At 45.4% G+C, this 23,524-nt stretch overlaps 1 protein-coding gene and 1 long non-coding RNA gene across 5 annotated transcripts in view; one reads left to right on the top strand and one right to left on the bottom strand.

Annotated features, from left to right (window-relative positions):
* Positions 1-11,822, bottom strand: part of MLLT1 (MLLT1 super elongation complex subunit) — a 33,084-nt gene extending 21,262 nt beyond the window's left edge. For all 4 annotated transcript variants that reach the window (XM_080382288.1, XM_080382287.1, XM_080382290.1 and 1 more), the window contains exons 1-3: positions 10,945-11,822; positions 7,677-7,857; positions 4,996-5,078 (exon numbers count right to left, since the gene is read on the bottom strand). In XM_080382288.1, the coding sequence (XP_080238414.1) occupies positions 4,996-5,078; positions 7,677-7,857; positions 10,945-10,956 (276 nt within the window). In that variant the 5' untranslated portion in view covers positions 10,957-11,822. The remainder of the gene's footprint in view (positions 1-4,995; positions 5,079-7,676; positions 7,858-10,944) is intronic.
* A 2,417-nt stretch (positions 11,823-14,239) lies between these two features.
* On the top strand, positions 14,240-23,354 carry LOC308061822. The gene is made up of 3 exons (XR_013927368.1): positions 14,240-17,382; positions 21,177-21,271; positions 23,243-23,354. It is a non-coding gene; the product is annotated as an uncharacterized lncRNA (long non-coding RNA).
* Positions 23,355-23,524: the final 170 nt, after the last annotated feature.

Here is a 23,524-nt window from a genome sequence, read left to right as displayed (position 1 = left end):
AATATGTATTAATTTATGACAGAAAAAGGTAAGAAAAGATTCACCACAGCAGCAGCAGCGCAAGAGAAAGTGCAGCAGGTTTGGTAAGTAAAATGACACAGAGCAGATCTAAAAAATGTGAGCAACAAATGCTTCCGCTTAAAGGCCAGACAAAACGACAAGTTTTACTCCTTCCACAACTTTCTGCAACACTGAATAAATGCTAACAGGTTAAATTACTCCCCTTTTTCTCAAACATGTGCAGACCCTGCCCCAAAACCACAGCAACTTGTAAAGTAAATTCAAATGCCTCATGCAAACACGGGCTCTTCAGCAGCCTTCCTGAGGCATATTTCACAAGCCAATACCTCCCTGATGGCACAGTCCTGACACGCAGTTCTAATTGATCTCCAGTTTCACCTATCCTGCCATATGTGCAACCCACATACAATGTCTCCACCGAGCCCCTACTTTGATGCACAAATAGTTTTTCCCTTCTCCAATATTTTTCTTTGTATTTTATATATCTCACACGTACAAATATTGCAGAAAGGGTAAAATAAGCATGTCTTTATTTTGAACCTAACTGGAAAAATCAAACCGATCTTTCTGCTTTCTTTGCTTATCTCCCTTTTCACTAACAGAAAAAGCCCAAGTTACATGTATCCATTATGTAAATACTGGAAGCCTTTTATCTCTAGCACCGAAATTGGGAGGCAGTATCTTTAAAGAGACTTTAATACAACATCTTATCCATGTTACATTAATGTCATCTGCCTTATATCAGAATAGCATGAAAGTATACTGGACCTTTTGTTGGGGGGGGTGCGCATGTGATCTAGTTTGATTAGGATGTAAAAAATGTAACAAGGGATGAATACCAAAGTCATACCTGTATTACAGCCTCCAGATTACAACATACGCCACTATGAGAGATGTATTCGGAGACAACAATGAGGCCATGAAAAAACCCTCAAGACTGTAGAAATCAAGAGGGGAGAGGGAAGGGGAAGAGCAGTAGAAAAACAGCAATGCATTTATTGTACCCAGTTTGTATTGATTCAAGCACCAGAAGCCACTAACAGCAGCCCTCATTACAGGAACACAAAGGATTTAAAAATAAAAATAGCCTACTAACATTCTCAGTCCAACAATCCCAAACGATCCACTATCATTAGTCAACTCTGCTTTCAAAAGCTTTATCATTCAACCTGCTGAGACCCTGCCATTTGTTTTTCAGGTTCAGTTGCAGAGGCAAAGGCTCTAGCAGACCACCAATATCTAAAGAGACTGCAAGTCCTGTGGCCTGCTCAGACCACTGCAACTCTCTAGAAAGCCTGGAGATACAAACTGTCCAGGCTCACAGCAACACTCAAAATGCATATTCTGTGATTCAAATGACAAGACTGAGAAAGCACCTACTTACTGAGGAACTGAATTACAGCACTGGAAGGACAAACACGTACCAACGAGGCATAACTATGTTCACAGAAGAACGGGCTCTTGCATCTTTTTTTTAATATTCTGCTGATGCTTCCCTGTCTGACAGAAAGGCACCAAAAGCTTCAGTGGGGCCAAGAGCACTGACTCTCCTACTCCAAACAGGCAACAACAATAACAAAAAGAGAGTACTCCAACACAAAGAGTTAATGGGCAGTTTTATGCAAAGTTGCCAAAAAAAAAAAATAATCCCTGATGAAGCCCATTAAAACCATTTTTAAGCCATTCTTAGTAAAACTGTTCCTTAGCACTGAACAGGCCCATGTTTCTTTAGCCAAAGCAAAGAGTACACTGGCTCCGACAACCACTATTTATCATCCTAGTAACAAATTAGAATGGGGAAAGGAAACTACTAAGAAAGAAGCCTTAAACTGTGGGGGGAAAAAAAATTCCAGCCAGCCACGGCAAAGATCAACCTTCACCGATCAGTTCACCCCCTCTTTAAATCCTTTCTCTTCTCACCTTTACAAAGCTAAACATGCATCGATAAGCAAATCCCACAGCCTTTGCAACTCGTTTCAACTGAGAGAACACACAACAAAAACGTGCTAGAATGTAGGGAGCATATGGCCAGAAAGACCTACCCGATTCCTCCTGCCCAGCCACCTACAAAACACCGCCTTCCACCCAATCCCAGAATCAATCCATAACATCTACTTGAAAAGAGTTATTCAAGGATGAGTCCCAAATGCTGTAATCAGTTCAGGCAAATTCAGAACAATATATGCTCCACACACAACAGCTGATCCCCACCAGTGTCAACAGGTTTACAGAGATCAGAGTGAACATATGGTCTCAAAGTAGTAAAGACTTTTATTTATTTGGTGCTTTAATGTCACATTCTTTAATGCAGGAAGGAGAAAATAGGCTGTATTCTAAGCCTTTGCCATTCCTCCTCCTCCTCTTTCCCAATATTTTTAATTTCTACTGTATCCCAGTCGTTGCTTATTTGTTTTTGCATTTCTATCTTTGCAGAATAATTTTCCTTTTACATTTCCTTCAACTCCACTTACTGAAAATAATCATAGCTCTTAATATTTCAAGATGGCATTATCACCAGGCAATAGCGGTCAGAGGAGCCAAATTCTTCGCATCGTCAGGCAGCTTCTAAGCTTCCTGCAATCATAAGTACCAACCTTAACTTCCAAATGTGCAAAGAACATAACATTTGCTGACATAAGGACAGAAAAATTACTTTTAAGGCGTAAAAGCAAATTTCAAACAGCTTCAGTATAGCTCATGTATTTCAAGTTCATGGTTGAACCTGGGAATGTGTCTCTGTTCAAATGACACGCTGGAAGACAGAAGCTATCATGTTTTCCCTCAGCCGCTGCCTGCCACAAATTAATAATGGGAGGTGCCATCTGAAACTCCTTAATTAGTCAATTTGTCAATCAGCTTAGAAGTGGAAAAGAACTAGTCTGTAATGCATGCAGCTAAAAAAAACAGGGCAAAGATTAGTATTTTGAAGATCTGTAATTTTGAAAACAAGCCTGCAACTAAACCTGTTCTGTTTATTTTTCATGTTTCTGAAGACCAAAATGTCAAAACCAAACCGCCTTCTCCTAGATTATCTGCTACTTCCATTGTTTCCGCTAAGAACAGAGACCACCTATTTCCCTTATTTATAAAAGTCATCCTATCCCTAATGCTAGAAAGAACAACTATGCAGTCACGTGTTTATAGAAACAATGAGAAGTGATGACCTCGGTGGGTGTGAAACCAAGTTATATTCAGAAGAGCTGCCAGTTCCATATTCTGCAAGGAGCACAGGAATATAAGGGAGGGAGAGAAAGAAAACCTATGAATGCAGACAGTCAATGCAAACAAGTGCATCCACCAAAAAATACAGGAAAGGCAGAAATGAGACAGAAAGACCTGAGGACTTGCGAAGGTCAAAGCCATCAGAGACCTGCAGGGAAAAGGCAAGTGTGAGAAAAGACTGGGTGAAGACAGGAAGGAAAAATAAAATGTAAGAGTAGAAACAAAACACAGTTCACCCATCACAGTCATTAGAGATTCCCCATACAAGGAATCAGCATGGAAAATTCACATTTTTTGGTCAGAACATAAGGGTAGATTTTGAACCTGAATTAAGCCAACATACCAGTGCAGATGAAGAGTTTCCTGTTTCCATCCAAAACCTCAGAAAAGCCACCAGAAGTCAAACTACTTCTAAACTCTTGAGGGCTTTTTCTGCATTCAAGTAGTAGTTTTCAGTCTTTGCCAAAAAGCTGCTTCTATCAACAACTTTCATCCCCAACCCTCTAACTGCCATTTCTCTTCACATCCTTCTGGCTTACCCCACCCACTCAAAAGAAACTTGTGGGCAAAAAGTTCCCAGGTTTAGAAAACAAGTCTTCTTGTGGTTCAGTCTCATTATTTGGCTTATTACTCAGACTCATAAAGCGGGGTTAGAGCAATGCGGTAGGCCAAAAAACCAAACTAAAATGTTAATTATTCACAAAATGACACTACCAGAAGAGTACACTGCGCTAGACTGGGGAGAGAAGGAAACAAGAAACAGGTATGTTTGTGGGAGGTACAATGGAAAGGACGCTGGGAAGCCAGACAGAATTCGGTTGTTATACGTGGTCTGCTGTCAACAAAACCCGGGGTAATGGCTTGTGCTCAGAGGGCTGAGGGTGCTGTGGGTGAGAGCATACGTTACAGTGATGAGGCTTAATGGACAAATTCTTAGTTTATCTAGGTTCCCTCTTAGGGATAATAAGCAAAGCAAATTCTTTTATTATTTAAGTAGTAATCAAAGCCAGAAAGAGTCATTATTCATGTTTAACAAAACAATTTAACTGGATCTGAGTTAATAGGAACACAAGTGCCCAAATCCCTATTTTCATAACCTTCTTCAAGTCATGTAGCACGTGACCTCTGCGGTAAGACTTCAAGCAAGCAATAAATCCCAAATTTTAACCTTCATATACTTGTTGGCAATGCATCTTAAGATTTAAAATATTTAGTGTTTTCTTTTTGGAAGAGTACTGAATGAGAACAACAATCCTTTTAACATAGCTGTAAATACACGTCCTATGTATGCAAATGTTTGTCTTGGGCCTATACAGATTTTATACCTGTGCAGTAAATTTAATAAGACTGCAAATAAAAAAAATTATTTTTTTAATATATTGCCAGTTAACACAGTATTTACAAATTTTTACAAATAAGTGTTTTATGTTTTACTTCCCCATTTACATAAAATATCTTAAACCGCTTTAATACTATCCATACTAAGGAAGGTTGTTACAAGTGGTACAATCCCTTGTTCAGAATCTCTGTGACCATTGACTGTCCTGATATTACCTTTCTACACAATTCCATTTCTGCCAAAAGCTTTCTTTGAAGTCTGGCAGGAGCTTCCAACTCCCAGTTAAATTCTATTTATTAGACTAATAAAAAACACACACATAAAACAGTCACATAATTTAGAGTCTTTCTGTCAGGCAGTTTCAGGCTCTGGCACAGCTCAAAACAATTAGAAGACCAGAAATCAAATTCTACCTTATTTTTGAAGTGCACTTCAATAGGCATAATGAAGCCTGCGTAGCCAGACTCCTCCACTTTGTAAGGGGGCTCCTTGCACACTGAAAAGAGAACAGACAAATGTTAACTTTGAATATAATGCAGCTTAATTTGAGCTAAAAAGGAGTTACAAGATGAGTAATAGGCCTCTGACAACTCAGGACACATTTAAAACACCGACCTTTGTGGGAAAAAGAAAAACCAAAACAAAATAAGATGGTGGTCACAAGCTTAGTTAAGAACATGAAAATCTGTTCTTAGCTCCTCCCATGGAAAGGAAACATAAAACACTCCATGCCAGCGTCTCCGCGCAATTCTTCCCCCTCTTTTGCAGTGAGATACAGTTACATTTCTGTGCTGTTCCACAACAATGCAAACCGCCTGCTAAAGCTGTCTTGCGAAAAAAGGGGAAGACCTAAAAGGTGGGAATTGGAACAGTACAGAAAGGTAACGTTTACTTTGATTCCCATATTTATTAATCAAAACACTATATACCATGCAAGCGGATTATTTTTTTTCCTTGAAATGCTCTCCTGCAATGCTCAATCTTCATAATTACGTAACGGCCATACTACCAGCCGCTTCATCCAAACATCATAACAAACCTGAAGGGCAGGTAAGCACTGCCATTTATTTAACATACAAGGAAATGAAGAAAGGTTAAACAGTTTGCCACTAAGGTCACAGGGCTGCTTACCGCAGAAACATCAATTACAAAAGTTAATTGCTTTAAGAAATTCATTTGCATGCCTCCTGCCTCAGTTCCCCCTGTCCTGCTACCTATGCTACCGAATCCTTTCTGTCACCTACCACTGCATTTCAGTATAGCAACAGCAGAGCTGAAGGATTCTCAAATCGTTTATTTGGCCATGGCATACTTCTACATAACAGCTGCCAGAAGAAACATGAGACGAACACAAATATTCTCCCTCTCAGGAATCGGATGCACTTGCTTGTAATTTATGCACTACAATATATGTAAATAAAGTCAATTAAGTAATTAGAGGAATTCAGTGCAAATCTTTTTACTTTCTCTAAAGAATTCCAAGCAATTAACATGACTAGGAAACTACCTCAGACCTAAAAGGCACACAAATTATTTTCTTTTAATGCAGATATATTATCCCCAGCTCTAAACCTACCATCTAAATCTACCATCATTAAGGTGCTAGAAAGCAGTATTCAAAATTCAATTGTGAAAAAAGAGCATATCTAAAAATAATAAAAATCTCTAGACTCACTTTAACTTGAATTTCATACAAGAACCCTATCGTTCAGAGGAAAAAGCCCAAAACCAAAGAACAGTGCCAATATGGCAGCAGGAATCTTAAGACTATCTGCCAAGCAGCCTTTGTTCCTTTGCTGCTGTATTCTAACAAATTAAAATTACTACACAAGCAATCTGCTAGTAGCACAAGCCTACCTTCACCCGTAGCTTCTGCTCCAAGTAAGAGCGAACCATCTGAAGAAACCCTTCAAACAAATCTAGAAATAGTATGCATATGTCATACCATTTACGCACAACCCAGACACACTTTGGTCAAAAGCAAGCTGGCATTATGAGCAAGCTTAAGAAGCATGCAAAACCTAGAGATCAGAAAAAACCTGTCTCTTTAAAGGTAGATGATATGCAATAGACTGCGCAAAGACCACGTACTATCCCAACACAGTTGTTTGTAAGTCAGTAATTGCACCAGATGACAAGAATTACAGCACAGCAGATTGTAACTTTTATCCTATAAATTAGCTTTCAGCTCAGGACTGCACTTGCTTATCATACATCAGTTTTACCACATCAATTTGAAGGAGATGATACTAATACACAGACTAGATTCAGATCCTCATGAGCTGAACACCTTTGAGTTGCTTTCCACTGTGGACTCTCATGAACAGCCCATGTAGCAGGTAGTCCTAAGACATCCTGTGTGACCAGCAGATTTCCAGAGAAATACTTCAATGAACATATTACACAGTAACTTACAGCAATACTATTAGGCAGCCAGCATTCCTTGTAATGCTACATAACAGTAACACTGCAGATGTAGTTATACAATCTTAAGCAGATCTAACTGTGCTGCTGCCCAAAAGGGCAATTCCTGCTCCTCCACCTCAGCTATGCGTTCCTGCTGCCCCGTGCCAAGAATAAGGTTCACATTGCTGCACAGAGAGCAAAGAACAGACCCAGCAGACAGTAACACTACAATTTGTACACTATCCCCATCCATGCTGACAGCACAGTGCTCACACAGAGACGTGCGGCTGCAATGTACATATGTATACAAGCCCAGTATTTGAGCATCTCTCACCAATCACATGCCTCCAGTCTTTGTTGGGAAATATTATCAAACCCATCTTTCCCATTTAGTAACCTGAATTATCTTCTGCTGTCACTAAATGTCTTGAGAACTTTCATGTACTAGAGCCTAAATAAGAGAAAGCATCTCACCTCCAGCCCTTTCATCAGAAGAAAGGTCCCATTCTCCCTGACCTTCCTCAAACAAAGACGGTAAAGGTTAAAGCTGAAATGCATGCAATGTACATTTTGCTCCTCTTTAAGAAGTTAATTTTACTGAAAAGTGACAGTCCAAGCCAACCTTGACTTGCACAATGCCCTTTCATACAGAGAAGGCCTAATAACACATCTTCAAAAATGCACTCACCTCGCTTGGGTTTTGGGAAGCTCTCATGTAGCCGAAAGACCACCCTTTCCACAAAATGCTGGATGTCACATTGCTCCGGGCCACGGACAAACACCATCCAGTCATGAGTAAACCCTTCAGTGGTGGGCTTTTTCCGCAGTTGGGCTCGGTGCCCCAGCTCCAATTTCACTTGAACTGTGCACTGTTTTAGGACAGAGGTAAGACCATAAGGAAAATGAAACAGCTTGCGTGTTATGCATAATGCTAAGCCCCACCGACAGAAGACACTGGATCACCGTAGGGGAGGAATACAACAGCCTCCACAGAGAGGTTAACTCATACTGAAAAGTACAATGTTATCAACAGAAAACGTATCATAAAAATAGCTCCTAGCACCACTTCATACCTATTTTCTTCCTAATATTAGCATTGCAGAGAAAGCAGCTTTAGAAGAGGGATAGGTTTATCTGCCTCCCTTATCATCTAAATTGTCAGCAAAGTCCCAATTGTGGAATCTTTATTTCTAGAAAGTGTCAGAGACAGAACTTGATGTTCACAGCTTAAAGAATTCACAGCACTGACAGAAAACTGATCTTAAAACTGGAAAAATTATATCATGAATTGGGGGTTTATGATATTTTCTAGAATATGTAATCCATTAGAATAAAACTACAATGCTCTCTGTATTCTTTTAAATACATTTTATTAACACACTTTCAAAGACCAAGTCAACATACAGCATGCTGGCCTGGCACAACATCCAAGACTAAAATGACCTAATTCTGCTTTGCACTCCCAAATCCTACTCTCATCATTGAATAACAGAGAAGGTGTATTCAACGTCTCACTCAAAGCACAAAACCCCCATTAAATGTCTTAAAAAACAGATTAAATTAATTGTGAAGATCCACGCATTATTGCGGACTTCACAGTCAGAAGAAAGCAAACAAATTAAACAGATGTAAGAGGAAAGGCAAACATGATTCAGACACAAGTTAAAGCAAGCAAATCTCAGGGCAAGATTTGCAGAGACAGGGAATAACACCTAAGGTATCCAACTAATTACTAATTTTGTGTATATATGTTATACAAACTAGACTAGCACCACAGCTATCTCAAACTCAACCTACCGAAATCCAGCTTCAGCAACTGGAAGCTTATAAAAAAAGGGGGCAGTTTTAGTCCTTACCTCCTTCTTCACCTAAGACTTGAAAACAGATGCCTTGTTCTTTCTGGCAGGTTTCAATTACCATTGGGAAAGGCAACATTATTTGTCATTACCAGTATTACAGGTGGATACAGAGCCAAACCTGAGGGCATGCTGTTAGACAATGAACATGGAAAGAGAGAGCTTCCCAAGCTCTAGACAAATGTTTAGGAAAAATATTATCCTCATTTTCCCATTGAGGAACTGCAACAAGGAGTATGACCGTGATTAACGCTCAAAAAAACATTTTGCATCTCCAACCTGACATTTTATGGGAACGTGGTTTTTTAGAACATCGTTAACACTTTATGAAAAAAACACAAGTCACTCAGTCTCAGTATTCTTTTCTTTGTAAAAAGATCACACAGGAGGTCTAGAGAGTACCAGGCATCAAAGCTCGACCTCCCAAATTGTAGTCCAGTTCCAATTTCAACTATAAGCCTTAACATACTCTTTCAGGCCATTATCTTTGCAGCAAAATACCTTCAGCTGACATCCAACACATCAATTCCAAGACTCAGGGACAAACTCATTTAATTCCTTCACCAGTATTATTACAACATTTCTTTAGGTTACCTTCCTCTTCAAGTTCTCTTGGCAGGCCATTTTTTCCCATTCTGCGCTTCATGGCTTATCTACACTAGCTCCATCTCGCTCCTGCGCTAAAAATGAAGATACACTGCTGTCTGTTCTTTCATGTCGAATTAAGGAATTAAAAAAAAAAAAAATGGCAAGGTGTGCTTCACTCAAAGCACTGCGATCTCTCCTACAGTGGAAGAGCATTATGTGGAGACAGTCTGCCTAAATCCTAAGCCCACATAGGAGGGTGCTCACAGGCCTGCTTTATCTGGGATACTTCCCACAGTGTTCACGCAAGCATTCACATCAACCGAGCCAGTCTGTTCTGCAGCTTCACGTTATCGATTCCATAATTACCCTTTAAATCATGCTACTGTTGCCAGTTACTACCCCTCTTCAGAGAAGTGCAAATGACTGTCAGTCTACAAAATTTGCCTTTCTAGTTGAAACGGCTGAGAAATTTTAGCTGAGAAACAGATGGGACTATGTGGAAGAGAACAAAATTAAAGATAAAAGAGAACTGTTTAACTGAGAGCAAAAGTTGTACTTGCCATACTCCTCACATACCGGTCCAATTAACGATCGCTATGAATTAAACCCGAAGTTGAAACACATTTGAAAATAAGATCTCCCAACATAACACACGTATAAGTTGCTCCACTGAAAATGGAGGGTTTTTTTTTTCCCAAGCGTGTCTCTCAACAAAGGGAAATCAGGATCCTATTCAAACAATTTGTAATAATACAAAGGAGTCTGCTTTTCAACTTCTCAATAAACATTCTGAAGGCTGCTCTGGTTTTTTGTTTGATGTGCTAATTGCCTGAAAGCCGTAACCAGTTTCCATTCACTCTCCTTTGGATAGTTATTCAAAGGATAGCGGGGCTCACCTCCCGAACCTCAGGCTCATAGGTAACCTGTTACCAGCCCGCACGCACCCGCACACAAAAGGCCGGAGCCAGCCTGCTCTGCATCACCTCAGGTAAACTTCCAGCATCCATCCCCGCCCGCTGTAGCGCCGCGGCGACCGGCCGCTACCAGCCGGCTCCCCGCCGCCTCCCCGGAGCGGCAATAACTCTCCCGGTGGCATTAACCCTTTGCACGGCGACTGATGGAGGCAGTAACGCCGGCACCACCCCTCCCCGTAAATAAGCCCGGGCAGGAATTTGCGGGAAATGCTGCTGCCACCCCCCGCCGCGGGCGAGGCTGCAGCGCGGCCGCCCATGAAGGGGCGAGGACTGAGCAACCCGCCCCCCCCCCCAAAAAAAAAGGGGGAGGTGTGCCTCCCAAAGGGGGGCGATGCCCTCAACGCCACCGGAGGGAATCACCTCCCCTCCTTCCTCGAAGACGGGGGTGGCCCCCCCCGATGCAAGGCCCCCTCCCCGGTGCACGGGGGTGGGGGGGGCAGCCCCTCCCCACGCGTGCCCCCCGCGCGGGGGGAGGGGCGGCGTCGGGGGCCCCACCCCCACGGCGGCTCGGCGGGGCGGGCGCCGCCGCTCCCCTCACCTGATTGTCCATGGCTGGGCGCAGCGCCGCGGGCCCCGCTCGCTCGCTCGCTCCCGCCGGGGCGGTTTCCCTGGCCGGTCGGCGGGGGGGGAGTCTGTTCCCCCCCTCTCTTCCTTCCCTCTACGAGCGAAGCCGCTCTCCGTCCCCCCCCACCCCCCTCCCCGCCGCCTCGGCCGCCGCCGCCGCCTCCTCGGTCGCGGCCCCTCACGGCCCCGCCGCCGCCGCTCGCCTCATTGTGTGTCACTCACAGGCAGCAGCCCCGCCACCCCCCCGGCGCCCGCCCCGCGGAACCGGAAACCGACCCCACCAGAGAGGCACCCGCCCGCCGCCAATAGCTGCGCCGCCTCACGCCTGCAGGCGGGGCTTCCGCCCGGGAGCCGCCGGCCATCCCCGCCTCTGCCTGATGGGCAGTCGCTGTACCCAATCGGCGACGGGCAGGCTGCCGAGGGGGCGGAGTCAGGGGCGGGGCCCACGATGGGTCAAGCGGGGAGTGGGAGGCGGGGCGGGTGGTAGGAGGGAGTGGGGCCTCGCCGCCCCCCCTGCCCCTGAGGCGGGCGCGGCGCTGCGGCGCGCTCCTGCCTTGCGGCGTGGCCGGGCTCGGGCCCGCTCCCCGCTGCCGGGTGCCGCTCCTGAGCCTGTCCCCGGCCCCCCGGAGTGGTGCAGCACAGCTGGCACTGGCACCAAGCGCTTGGGCCTCGTGCGCCCTGGCCGCGCCAACCCGCCCCTTTTCCCTCCCTCGGCCCACGCTTCCCCGCCGCTAGCGGCAGCGAATCTCACCCGTTTATTAATTTCCTACACGAATGAGCTGAGAACAAGGGAAACCACAGCTCCCAGTACAGCGGACACGGCAGTCCAGAATGGCTGGGCAGGGCTGAGCCCTGGCTGGGGAGGAAGCTGGCGGCACTGGTCGCCCTCGGTTCTCCTTGTTCTCCTTCAGCCTCTCTCCTTCCTTCTCATATTCTCTCCATCTCTGCCCCTCTCATTTTCCCTCGGTCTCATTTTTCCCCTCACCGTTCTTCATTTTCGTTCAATGCCCCCCCTTTTCCGTCTTTAGCCATCATTTCTTCTCAGTTTCTCTCCTTTTTCCTTGTTCTCCTCGTTTCCTCTCGCTTTCCTTCATTCTCCTGCATTTTTTTCCTTGCTCTCCCTTGTTTCCTCAGCTGCCTTTAACTCTCCCTCATTTTCTCGCATTTCCCCCTCGCTCTCCCTCATTTCCCCGAGTTTCAATTTTTCCCTCAGTCCCCCTTATTCTCCCCAAGTCTCCTACATTTTCCCTGTTTCAATTTTTCCCTCATTTTCCGCAGTCCCCCTCAATTTTCCCCTCAGTTTCCCCCATTTCCCCTTTAGTCTCCCTCATTTTCGCCCTGTTTCCTCAATCCCCCACATTTTCCCTCAGTCTCCCCCATTTCCCTCTTACACCCCCTCATTTTCCCCCTCAGTCCCTCACATTTTCCCTCGGTTTCTCTCTCCCCTCGGTGCGGTGCCCCTCATTTACCTCTCAGCCCCCCTCATTTTCCCTCAGCCTCTGTTTCCCCCTGCGGCTCCCTCACTCTCCCCTCGGTCTCTCGCCTCCCCCCTTTGTCCCTCACCTTCCCCTCATCCTCCCGCAGCTCCTCTCGCCTTCCCGCGCTTCCCCTCCGCCCGCTGCCCCCGGGCCGGGCCCGCCGCGCTGCCCGCCCGCGGCCGCGCCGCGATGGAGCCGGCGGGGGAGCGGGGTGTTCGCGGCGGGGGAAACAATATCTCGTTTTCTGGTCTGTAGCGGGAGGCATTTGCAATGCAAATGGGCCCAGGGATTCCTTCAGTGAAGCGGTGGCTATCAGCCGCAGGCTCAGCTGGGTGACGAGCCCGGAGGTCACTGTCCTGGCTGAGAAAGGAGCTGCTGGCTGCGGCGGAGGCAGCATTAAAAGCCGCCCGCCCTGCAAACGCGGTTTTCTCAGCACCGCTGCTGACTGGGAGCGTGACAATTTGCATCTGAAAAGTGGGTTTTGTTTACCTTTTCTTCGGGCTCTAAATGACAAGTTACTGCGCTCGATTTTGTGAGCCTTAAATTAACGCGGGACTGTCTTTACAAGTGCGATTTGTGACTGTTTCTGAGCAAATTTTCTTTTAGGTGCAAGGCAGAATTTTTTTCTTCGCGCAACTTTCTTGTTTGAAATAGTTTGTTGATCTCTGTAAGGCAGCAGAAAAATGCGTGTTAGCCAATAACGTGTGTGTTGCTAACTGATAGCCAGAGGCAAGGATTAATCGGTTCCCAAATCATTCTAAAGAGCCAGTTTACCTCATCAACCTGATAGAGGATATTAGTAAAGCAAAATGCTTAATCGCTTCAGTTGGCAACAACAACAACAAAAAAGAGCCTGATCTGGATTCTTTTAAGTTCTCCAGTTTTAATTTTCCATGTTTCTGTCTGATGCAGTCCCAAGAGACATCTCCTCGGACAGTCTCTTTTCTTCTCCATTGAGGCAGGGCCTCTTTCTTTGGGAGTTCTCATTGATATCTTTAATTGTGGACTTTATTCCCGTGCATGCGACTCTTAGATCTAAATCTTTTATTTTCTAACTCCAGTCCTAGCTATTCACTCATAGCCTCATCACAGTCCATGGTCATTACATGCTCCCAGGCCTGAATCTTTTCTGGAAATGTCTCTTTTCCCAAGTTTGACTCCACTCTTGCTCTGTTGCATTTCCTCCTTGTGCAAGAGATGTTGCTCAGATGCGCAAGACCCTGAACTTTTCCCTTTCCTGAAAAATTGTCTGTAACATCCTCTGAAATATCATCAGAATTTGCTTTTTATTTTAATTCCCATCGGTGACAAGTTTTCTGCGCCTTTATTTTTGCCTCACCTGGTGTTAATGGTTGTTTCCATGCTCTCCCAGTGCAGGACCGGGACTGCTCTCCCTCCACAGCACGCCTGTGTTTACTTCTGCTAGTTTGGACCCAAGTTGCTCCTCCAGCTTTCAGCTGTGACCTGGGGTGAGATCTGAGCAAGGACTTCGACACTTCCAAGTCAAGGATGGGAAACCCAGAGCAGGCGCCTGAGCTTGCACAGCACCTCAGGTGAGCAGTCTAGTACATGGTCATTGAACTGCATTAGACTGAAGAAGTTGGGATGCCCCATTCAGAGAAAGCACATTATATTGACGCCTGCTCCACGCCAGCACCCCACGGCTCTGTGCTGGGACGTGAAGTGCAAGTGGATTCATTTAAAATGTGCTGGGGTAGCTTTTTACATTCAACTGCGAGAATACTCAAGCAGAGAAATTCCTATAACCAGCCTTTGCTCCTCTAGCAGTTCCCAGCCCAATGACTGATCAAGCTTACCCCTGTTTTTCTTTTCAAGCTCCCCACCCTGCAAAAAAAACAATCACAGCCAAGGGTAGAAAATTTGCCAGGCACTGTAAGAGTGCATTGGGGGTTTCAGGTGCTGGGTAGTGCTGGGGAAGGTGTAGCCAGCAGTCATCCAGGCTCCTCCAAACTTCTAATTTTGCAGGGACATCTCAAGCTAACCAGCTGTCAGCTGAGTGCCTTCGCACCCAAGGCAGCCGTGGGCTGAGCTCCTGTTTCTTTATATCTATTCCAGCAACTTCTGGGTTTTGCAATAAGCGTCTGCAAATCCAATTAGCGTCTTTCTTTGTGGCACTGTATGCTGGCAGAGATCTGCTGTGTTGCTGCCATCTACAGTAGGGCCAGTGCCAATGGATAAGAAACAGGTCTTATTTGCATATTCAAATATGCAAATCATCCATGACAGCTCTCCCTAATTTTTGTTTGGACTTTTTTATTTTTCTTTCTAGAGTCTTGCTTCAAAGATCCTTGTCTTGGACTGAAAGGTGTGTGTTTAATCTGGCTTGGCCCACGGTAGGGGACTATGCCAAGGACTGGTTCTGTCTCCTGGGAGTTGGGGATGGTGGAAAATAAAGTGGAAAGAAGACTTTGTGCTGCACTTTTCCTGGTCTTGGCCAGGTAAACGCAGTGATAGGAAAGATTTCTGGGGTGTTTCCCCCAGCACAGGCTAATCTATAGTCCTGGGAAGGTGGAACACATCCTTTGTTTTTCCTGCTGGACCACACCATCCGTGGCTGCTTTAGAGGCCAAACCTGGCTGTTCTTGGGGAGCATGAGTGAAGGAGGCAACAACCGGAGTGTTTGAGAAGAGCTGCATCCTACTTCTTTGGTGGGAAAAGTCATGTCGTGTATGAGATGGGACAGTGCAGCCCATGCTCGGGTGTCCACAGACACCTCCTGGGAGAGATGTCAGAAGTGCTCCTCCAGGCACCTCTCCTCCCTCTTCCTTGGCTCCCCTTCTCTGCAGCAACACAACACTGACACCACACCCCCCAAACACACACAGACCCTCACCCCCTCTGGCAGCCCCCTAAGACAATCCCAATTTCCATGCAACCCATGATACCCAAATCACCAGCCTCCAAGCAACTTCTCTCATTTTGCAGCAAAAGTACTGTCCTGTGGGCATCGCTTGTCGGGATGGTTGACTGTACATCAGCTGTAAGGCTCTATCGTCAATTTATATGTGCACATCTGTATGTTTGCGGCTTGCCCTCCTTATCCTTGGAGAAACAAGTTTCTTTCACTATTTTTTGTCATGCATTATTATTTTCTCATTACTAATTTAGTTGCATCTTCCTTGTTTCTGCTCTTGAACTGAAGACCACAGCTTCTGTGGTCAGTCTCTGCTTTGAGTGGCTTGGACACCAGCCAGCCAAGAAGCAAGGCTGTCTCCAGCACCTAAAGAGTCAGGCAGTGTAGAAAAATCAGGATCTTGTAATAGTCCCAGAGATTCAGAGATTAAGGCACAAACCCTGCATTTGAGCAGGGTTTCTCTGAGAGAATACGTGCCTCCACTTTGTGTCCATGTGCAGCACGACTGAGTGGAAAGACCCCCAAGTTCTCTCCAGGACGTAAGTCAGCACCACCTTCTCTTATCAGCTGCAAAGGGATTATAGCGGTCTTCACCTACTTCTGTGAAGCACGTCCAATGAGCCAAGTACTCTGTGGCATTTCCAAGGTGAACATACCTGCAGTTAAAACAAAGAACAAACGATATTCTAGGTAATAAGGGGCAGATCCTGTACTTACCGTGGCTTTGCCAACAACGGTGTCATGTCCTTATGCACAGCCTCAGAATACAGCTTAAACCTGAAGTCAAGAGAGGATTCGGTTTCTCTGGTGGCACCGAGAGGTGCTGGGTGTTGCTTTGGTTTGCATACAGCTGTTGGTGGCCTTTGTTGTCTTTAGTTCATGGCACAGGCTCACTGCAGGGCTTGTTTGTGTTGGCTGCCAGGGAGAAAACAGCACAGGTAGTGACAGTGAGAGAAGCTGTGAGTTCGGCAGCAATGCTTGTTCTGGTGTAGCAGGGCTCCTGGTTTGCTAATCAGCATTGGGATCCCTGCAGGGAAGCATGTTCATTTGAATCAGCTGTTAATCCCAGCAATATTTATTCTTCTAAAAATGATTCTCTTTTGCCTGTTCTCTGCCTTCCTCTCCTTCTCCAGTTCATGCTCCACACTACAGTATTCACAACACATATTTAACACCAGGGAAGTATAGCGAAAGTCCAGATTGTTAATGGCCAAAAACTCTGATTGCCAAAAAGATACTCCTAGCAACTACTAGCTGCATCTGGGAAAAATTACAGACAGCTTGGAAATTCTTTAGTTCCCTTATTAATGAAGGACTTAGTAGAAAAAAAAACCCCACACTGTAATACAGTTTAGCTTATCTAAGTTCTTTTGTGCCTGAGGAAAATCTAAATTATAGCGTACTACAGCTACTGAAAAATGCAAAAGGCTTTTAATGTACAATAACCCTGCAAACCAGAAGGAAGAGGGAAAATTTTCTTAGTAAGTGGGAACACAATGACAATTTATTTTATTCTTTCTGTGTATTTAGTGCTGGTGAAAAGAGCCAGATGAATAGTCACAAATACGTCATGTCCCTTGCAGATGCAAGATGGGCAGCGCAAGCGTCCTCAAACTGCCCCGCCAACGTGCTTCAATTCTGAATGAGAAGGACCAGCTTTCTGGGTGAGAAAGGAGTCTGTCTCTATTCAGTCTCTGACCCCTCTGCTCAAGGCTGTTAATGAAGGGGCCTCATTAACACCAAAGGTGAGGTTGGCATTATAATGTAGCTACTGGTCCACTGCAGGCTGAATTGACACCTATCAATTCATTTTGCCTGGCTATTGAGCAGCCGTTGGATGATGGTACCTTTCTCTTGTACTCTACAGACAGGGGTCAAGTTTGGCCAAGTGATGTAATGGTCTGTGCTGTGCCAAACCTGCCAGCCGGCTGGACCTGCCACGGAGAGCATTGCACAAGCTGGATTTGCCCAGCACTGAATACGAGCTGCTGATAGAAGTGCAGGCTGGAGAAGATGGGCCCAGGCATCTTATGTGCCCGTTGGAGCAAACACAATCACGGTACAATAGGAGGGAGTGAAATTCACTGGTGAAATTTGTGTCTGCTTTGCATGGGGCTTCTTTTGCTTGATGCCAAAGTCGTTGAAAGGTGCTCATCTGCATGCTCAGAGAGAGGCCACCTTCTGACTGGTGACTGTCACCCTAGACAGGATAACCGTTAGTCCACTGAAAAATACCAGATGGGGGAAAAAATAGCTTGAAAAATAGGACATGACAGGAGGAGATCAGTAGGGGAGTCTGACCAGCACTCAAAAGCCTGAGTCCAAAAAGCAGGTAGAAATTACTATCCCAGACAAATATACTGTCAGATGTAACCTCTCCCAAGGTGTTTCTTAGGGCTTTAATGTAGTAGTCCAGTGGCCACACACTCATGCTTGCCATGTTTCTGAGCATCCTGAGCTCTGGCTCACAAGGTGTAGTGCCTTTTCCTCTCAGGACTGGTCTTCCTGCTATTTCCAACCCCAGTAAGTCAGTTTGGTGGGTTTTAGAGCAACTGGCCATTTCCAACATCAGCAGATACCTACCCAGCCTGGTGGTTTGATCCTCTCTGTCCTCAGAGCAGGTTGTGAGACATCCCAGAGCTGGTGAAGCAGTGCTTCAGAGACTGTAACATTCAAATCAGTATGAATTTCTGATTTTTGTGGATTCTGGGTCAGCTGTTCTCATGACAGATTCCAGCAAAACAGCTTAGTTTTGCTGGAATGGTATGAAATGAGCTTTCACCTGTCTACACAGCAACTGGAGGTGGGGATTGCCACATATGTAAATGTATGCAAACCACCTCTAATCTAGCTAGCTCAGGTATGATAGCAGTTCAGATAATCCTCCACACTGCAGTATGGGCTATGCAAACTTATCTGTGACTCAGGGAATTTGGCTGGCCCTACCATTTGAAATTTATCCCATTGAAACTTAATCATTATCGCTGATATCGCTACCTGTGAGACAATAGTGCACCTGATTGCAGCAAAGTCATATCTGAGCATGGCATGTCTCAGATGCCTCAGAGCTTGATTTTGTTGCATAAAGGCTCAGCCAGTGCCATTTCAAGGGCGTCAGGTTGGAATATAAAGCAATACACACATGCGACAAATACCATTCTGACCACCACAGGGAGAACTGAGAATTGTGTCTGTAGCTACGCTGCAGAGGCAGAGCTGTAACAAATTCTTTCCCTTTGTTACTCAGGCATCAAAATAAGGCATGTAATACATGCTCATGAGTGAATCCATTACACATATATTTTATATGCCATCAATATTTTAGATAGATGAAGAATACAATCAATTTGGGCACATTTCATGCAACTTTGAAATGCATTATGTAAACATTGCAGATGCAGAATGTTTCTTCCATTGCCTCTGCATTTTTATATGCTATGAAATCTATTTTAAATATATGCGTGAAATGTGTCATGAAACATCTGATATATGTGGAAAACATATTAGTGTACCGTATGGGCAGTGTATAAGGTCACTCATGAACAGCTTGAAAACAGCAATCATTTGCATATGGAGCTGTTTGTATGATGATACCATCACAGGGAAATAAGGGCTATGTCCCTGGTCTATGTAGGTCGTTGGCAACATTGGTACTGTTGGACTCACGATGAGAACAAATACAAATAGCTGAATCGTTTGGTGCCTGGAAATTTTTATCCATTCCTCATAACAGAGTAATTCATAGAGTTTTGTAGAAGTTAAGGTACAGTAAGCAGGAGAGTAAAATCACGTTTTCAGTGACACTTTGCTCTATGATATTTGGATCATTATAAGTCATCTTTGTTCTGCTGCTACAGAGCAGATCCTGTTCTCCCTTTCAAGCATCACCTCAAACTGGACTTGCTCTTTGGGCTGAACAGAGTTAATGTGCATTGGAGATGGTACAAATGGGGTCAGACCCTGTCTTTAATCTAGGTATATGCCTTTCTGTAAGGATGGTAAATGTTACTCAGTGTTACGTGAGTAAATCTTTAAGTCTGATAGGATGATTCATGATGAATAACAAATTCAACTTGTTGCCATTTTTGCTCTATTTCACAGATTTGGTTTTGATTTCACTTGGCAGTGCTCTGGTGAATGTTAATACTTGGCAATATTAGGATAGTAAACAGCAAAATCTCACATACATTAATTTTTGCATTTTCACATTACAGTTCTTCATTGATTAATTTTTAAATTGGTCCCAGAAAGCATTTACAGAAATATTGCAGTTTGCACTTTATTGGCATTACATGGCACTACTTCTGGCTCCAGCCCAGCAAAATATATTCTTAAGTGTAAGTAAGTGCCATTGATATCAATGGAATTATTCATATTCTTAAAATTAAACATATGCTTAAGCATTTTAGTGAACCGAGACAGCTGGTCTCTTATGGAAGGCCTATCTAAATAAATGCAGCATCGATTGCAGATTGTGAATTTTATAACCCAATGCACAATTGAGTGTTGCTTTTGGTGAATACTTCTGCATTTGGGATAAATCTTTGCCTTTTGTTAAATATTTTTGACAGTGAAACTAAGTGTGCCATTTCAGAAAAACCCTATTCAGTTTTACATTTATAAACATTTATAAAAAAACATGTGCTTAAAGTGGGCTCATGAATCGGGACTCAAGTGACTGAATGTTCATAGAAAGTGAATAAAGGAAAGTGGACAACAGTCCTAATTGAAACCATGTTTTGAGCTGCAATGTGAAGGCACAGAAAAATTAATCCTTCCATTTTAGGTATTTTGATAGCAGCCATTACTAGAGAATTGAAGTTACTTGAACCACTTTGTCAGATAAATGTGAACTGCTGGTTTTTCTTCGGAAAACAGCAGTGAGAATGTCTTATTAAATGGAACCAAATCACGGGGTTTTAGAGAAACAGCTGAAGAGATCATTTGATCTTTTGTTTAAAGAACATTTTTGTCAACTGGTTTATTTGGCCATGTAATGGCTGTGCTTCTCCTTACTGAGAAGCACTTCTACACACACCTCCTCTATGATCACTGGTCAAACCCAGCCGATTATGTGTGCAGCCACCATGTGAGCTAATACAGAAGGACATGGGCAGAGGATCTCAAGACCATGCAAACATGGTGACACAGAGTATTCGCTAAAATACGACTTTCAGCTGATCAGGACCTGATGCTTTCATCTGTCCAGAACAGCCATCAATATCTGGAAAATCGTGGCATTTTTTTATGTCCCTATGGCTAGTTTTGTCTTAAATGTAAAGGGGATAGCAAGGATGTAGGTAAAACAGTGGGGAAAAAAAATTAAACATGTTTCCTAGCAGTTGTGAGGTGGGTATAACAGAACTGCCAGCCCCTGCGTTGGAAATCCTGTGGCGAACCTCAAAAGTAGCACTTAGAGTTGAAAGGACAAGACTTTCAGAATTAATAATTCTTGGAGCTTATTTCTTTCCTTCCTGGGTTTCTCAGCCCTTTGCGTTCATGGTTTCAAACTTTTGACTGCAGACCTAGGAGATTAAAACTAAAAAAAAAAAATCAAAGCTGAATCAATGTTGTTTTAACATGACTCCAGCAGAGGGTTCTTTAAATCAATCGTAAAGATGCCCAGGCTGGCAATAAAATCCCAGGACCTAGTGACATCCATTCCATGTTTCAAAACTATTATCTTCCTACTCCTTGAGACAGTTAACAAATAAAGATCTTTTGCAAAAGGCATAAGAGACACTCCAGTGAAGCAGTTTCTTCTCCTGGCATTGTTAAGAGCAGAGACTGGGTTATTATTAATTACTTTTGCATTATTTATGCAGGTCCATGAATGTGCAATGTCTTTTACAGATAAATCACTCTGCCTCAAAAAGTTTCCAGTCTGCAAGCCAAACCCTGCAGTGTAAATCCATAACAGCAGGAGGCAATTCGGTGCAGCAGAACAGGTAAGTGTTAGTCCTTGATTCTGCAGAACTGGTGCGTTATCAACATTATTATTTAATTTGTGTTGCAATTGCACCAAATAGACTCAACTGATGCTGCTGTTTCACAACCTCTTTAATCTGGCATCAGTTGAAAGGAGCAGCCTCTATCCTTTTCCTCATTCCTGCTCCTTCTCTTGCCTCTTTTTTTGTGGTTCAGGCAGCCACATGGGGAACCAAATCAGGGAAATGATCCCGGTTAAGACTCATCTGGCAAAAATACGGAAAGGTTTAATTTTGACCAGTCCTAACTCAGATCCCTGAGTATGCGGGTTTGCAGCTCTTCCTGCCCTGCCTGTTTTCCTGTGTTCCTGTGCTGAGCGAGCTGGGTGGTTACACCCAGAGAGGCGCTCACACAGCCAAGGGTCCTGGTGCAGAAGGTACCGTCAGGACTCCCCATGGCCTGGGGGGGTTGAGAAGGGGCCACTGTTGCCTTTTGCCCTCTGAGGGCTCCTAACTTTCTCTGTCCACCATGCTGGTCATCCCTGCAGGACCCCTTTCAGCTCAAGGCAAAAATGCCCTGACCCATCCCTTTGACAGCCCCCTTCGTTTTTGTGGGGAGTCAGTTCTGCACCCCACAAGCCAGAGCCATGGCTCCCTGACAGGAAGGGCAGAGCATCCCCAGCCTCAGATAACCCCATGCAGCCCTGGGGACGGCCAGACCACAGTCACACACTGGTGTCAGGGTTGCTTGGCTTTCTCAGGCTACAGCCCTGCTTGGAGCAGGAGGCCCTGCCTCAGGCGCTGCAGTCCTTTTAAAGCTGCTTTGTGGGTTTCTTTTCTTTTCTCTCTTTCTCCCCCCCACCCCCCCACCCCCCTCAGGTTCCCAGGGCTGAGGATTCAGCTTCTGGCTTCATCCAGATATCCCTGAGGGTTTCAGATCCCCACGAGGCCTCTCAATGTCTTGATCTGCTTGAATAGGCATTTTTAACGTGGCCCCGGCTGTCATCAGGCCCTGTTACAGTCACTCAACTGCAGCAACATTGTTCTCAAGGCAGCAGCGCCCGGGACACCTCCCTTATTACCATACTGCACGGGGGATTTTGCCGCTGGGTTTCTCTGCTGAGCATCACACCAGCTCCATGGCCAGAGACGGCCAATTAGCCCTCCTTGCCCACGCCCCAGCCTCCATCCCTTCGTGGCTCTCAGCATCTCTGGCCTGCAGGGCTGCTGGCGCCTGTCCATCTCTGGCGGTCCTGTTGGAGGTGAAGGTGACCCCCTTTTCCTGTGCCAGGCTCCCTGGCAACGCAGCCTTTCTTTTCGAGCGGCCTCCTCCACCCCCTGACGGGGAGAGGGGCTGTGAAAGCCCCGCTGCACTTTTGAACTTGCTGCTGGCGCGCTCAGTGGCTGCGCAGGGCAGCCACGACGGAGGGGCCGAGCCCAGCGGGGACCCGGTGCAATTGCCCAGAAGTTATTAATAGGCTGTAGAAGAATGTGATGGGCTGGGGAAGGGGTGAGGCGGGGGGAGAGCAAGGAGTGAAACGGGGAGGGTCAGTGAAAGGGAGATGGGGTGATGAGGCAAGAGTGATGGCATGCAGGAAGACAAAGAGGCAAACAGAGGAGGAGATGGGCACCAGCATGGAGAGGCAAGGCCATATAAAGGCTGGAGCTCCAATTCTCCCTTGTCCTGCACCTTGTGCAGGTGTTTTATCGGTGGCTGTGCTGGAGGAGAGGTCTCTGACCCCGTGCTGGGTGATGGAAAGGGCAAGGGGGACCAGGCCTGGGGGTTCAGTCCTTGAGCAAGGCATCCGTTTCCCCAAGATGAAAAATTGCTCGGGGTTACTGAGCCAAATTTGCCATCTAGTGGCTCTGGGGACCATTGCAGAGGGACCCACGAGACAGCAGCGGCCTCGGCACAGGCACTGGGTGGCATGCTGCACAGCATCTTCTACCTCAGTTACGCCCAGAGTGCTTTTGCTTTTGCTTTACTCACAGGGGCCCAAAAAGCCTGTGGTCCCTGAAGTGATGTTGCCTTGTTCTGGCTGTGTTGAAGTGAGCCAGTATCAGCGACTCCGCCAGCTTCTCAGTGCTCTCCAGGGACAGCCCCCGCTGATTGTGCAAGGACCCAGACCCACAACATGGTTCAACTCGTCACTGTCATGCAGCAAGGCTCAGAGAACACGAGTGTGTCCTGTGGCTGTGGGAGCACCTTCTTCACTCTTACACTGTGGGGAGAACCTGGAAAGCGTCGCTTTGTACTTGTGGCACAGCAGTGGT

This window comes from Falco punctatus, assembly GCF_963210335.1.
Source record: "Falco punctatus genome assembly, chromosome: 4".
NCBI classification, from domain to species: domain Eukaryota; kingdom Metazoa; phylum Chordata; class Aves; order Falconiformes; family Falconidae; genus Falco; species Falco punctatus.
This window is presented reverse-complemented; position numbering and strand designations above follow the sequence as displayed.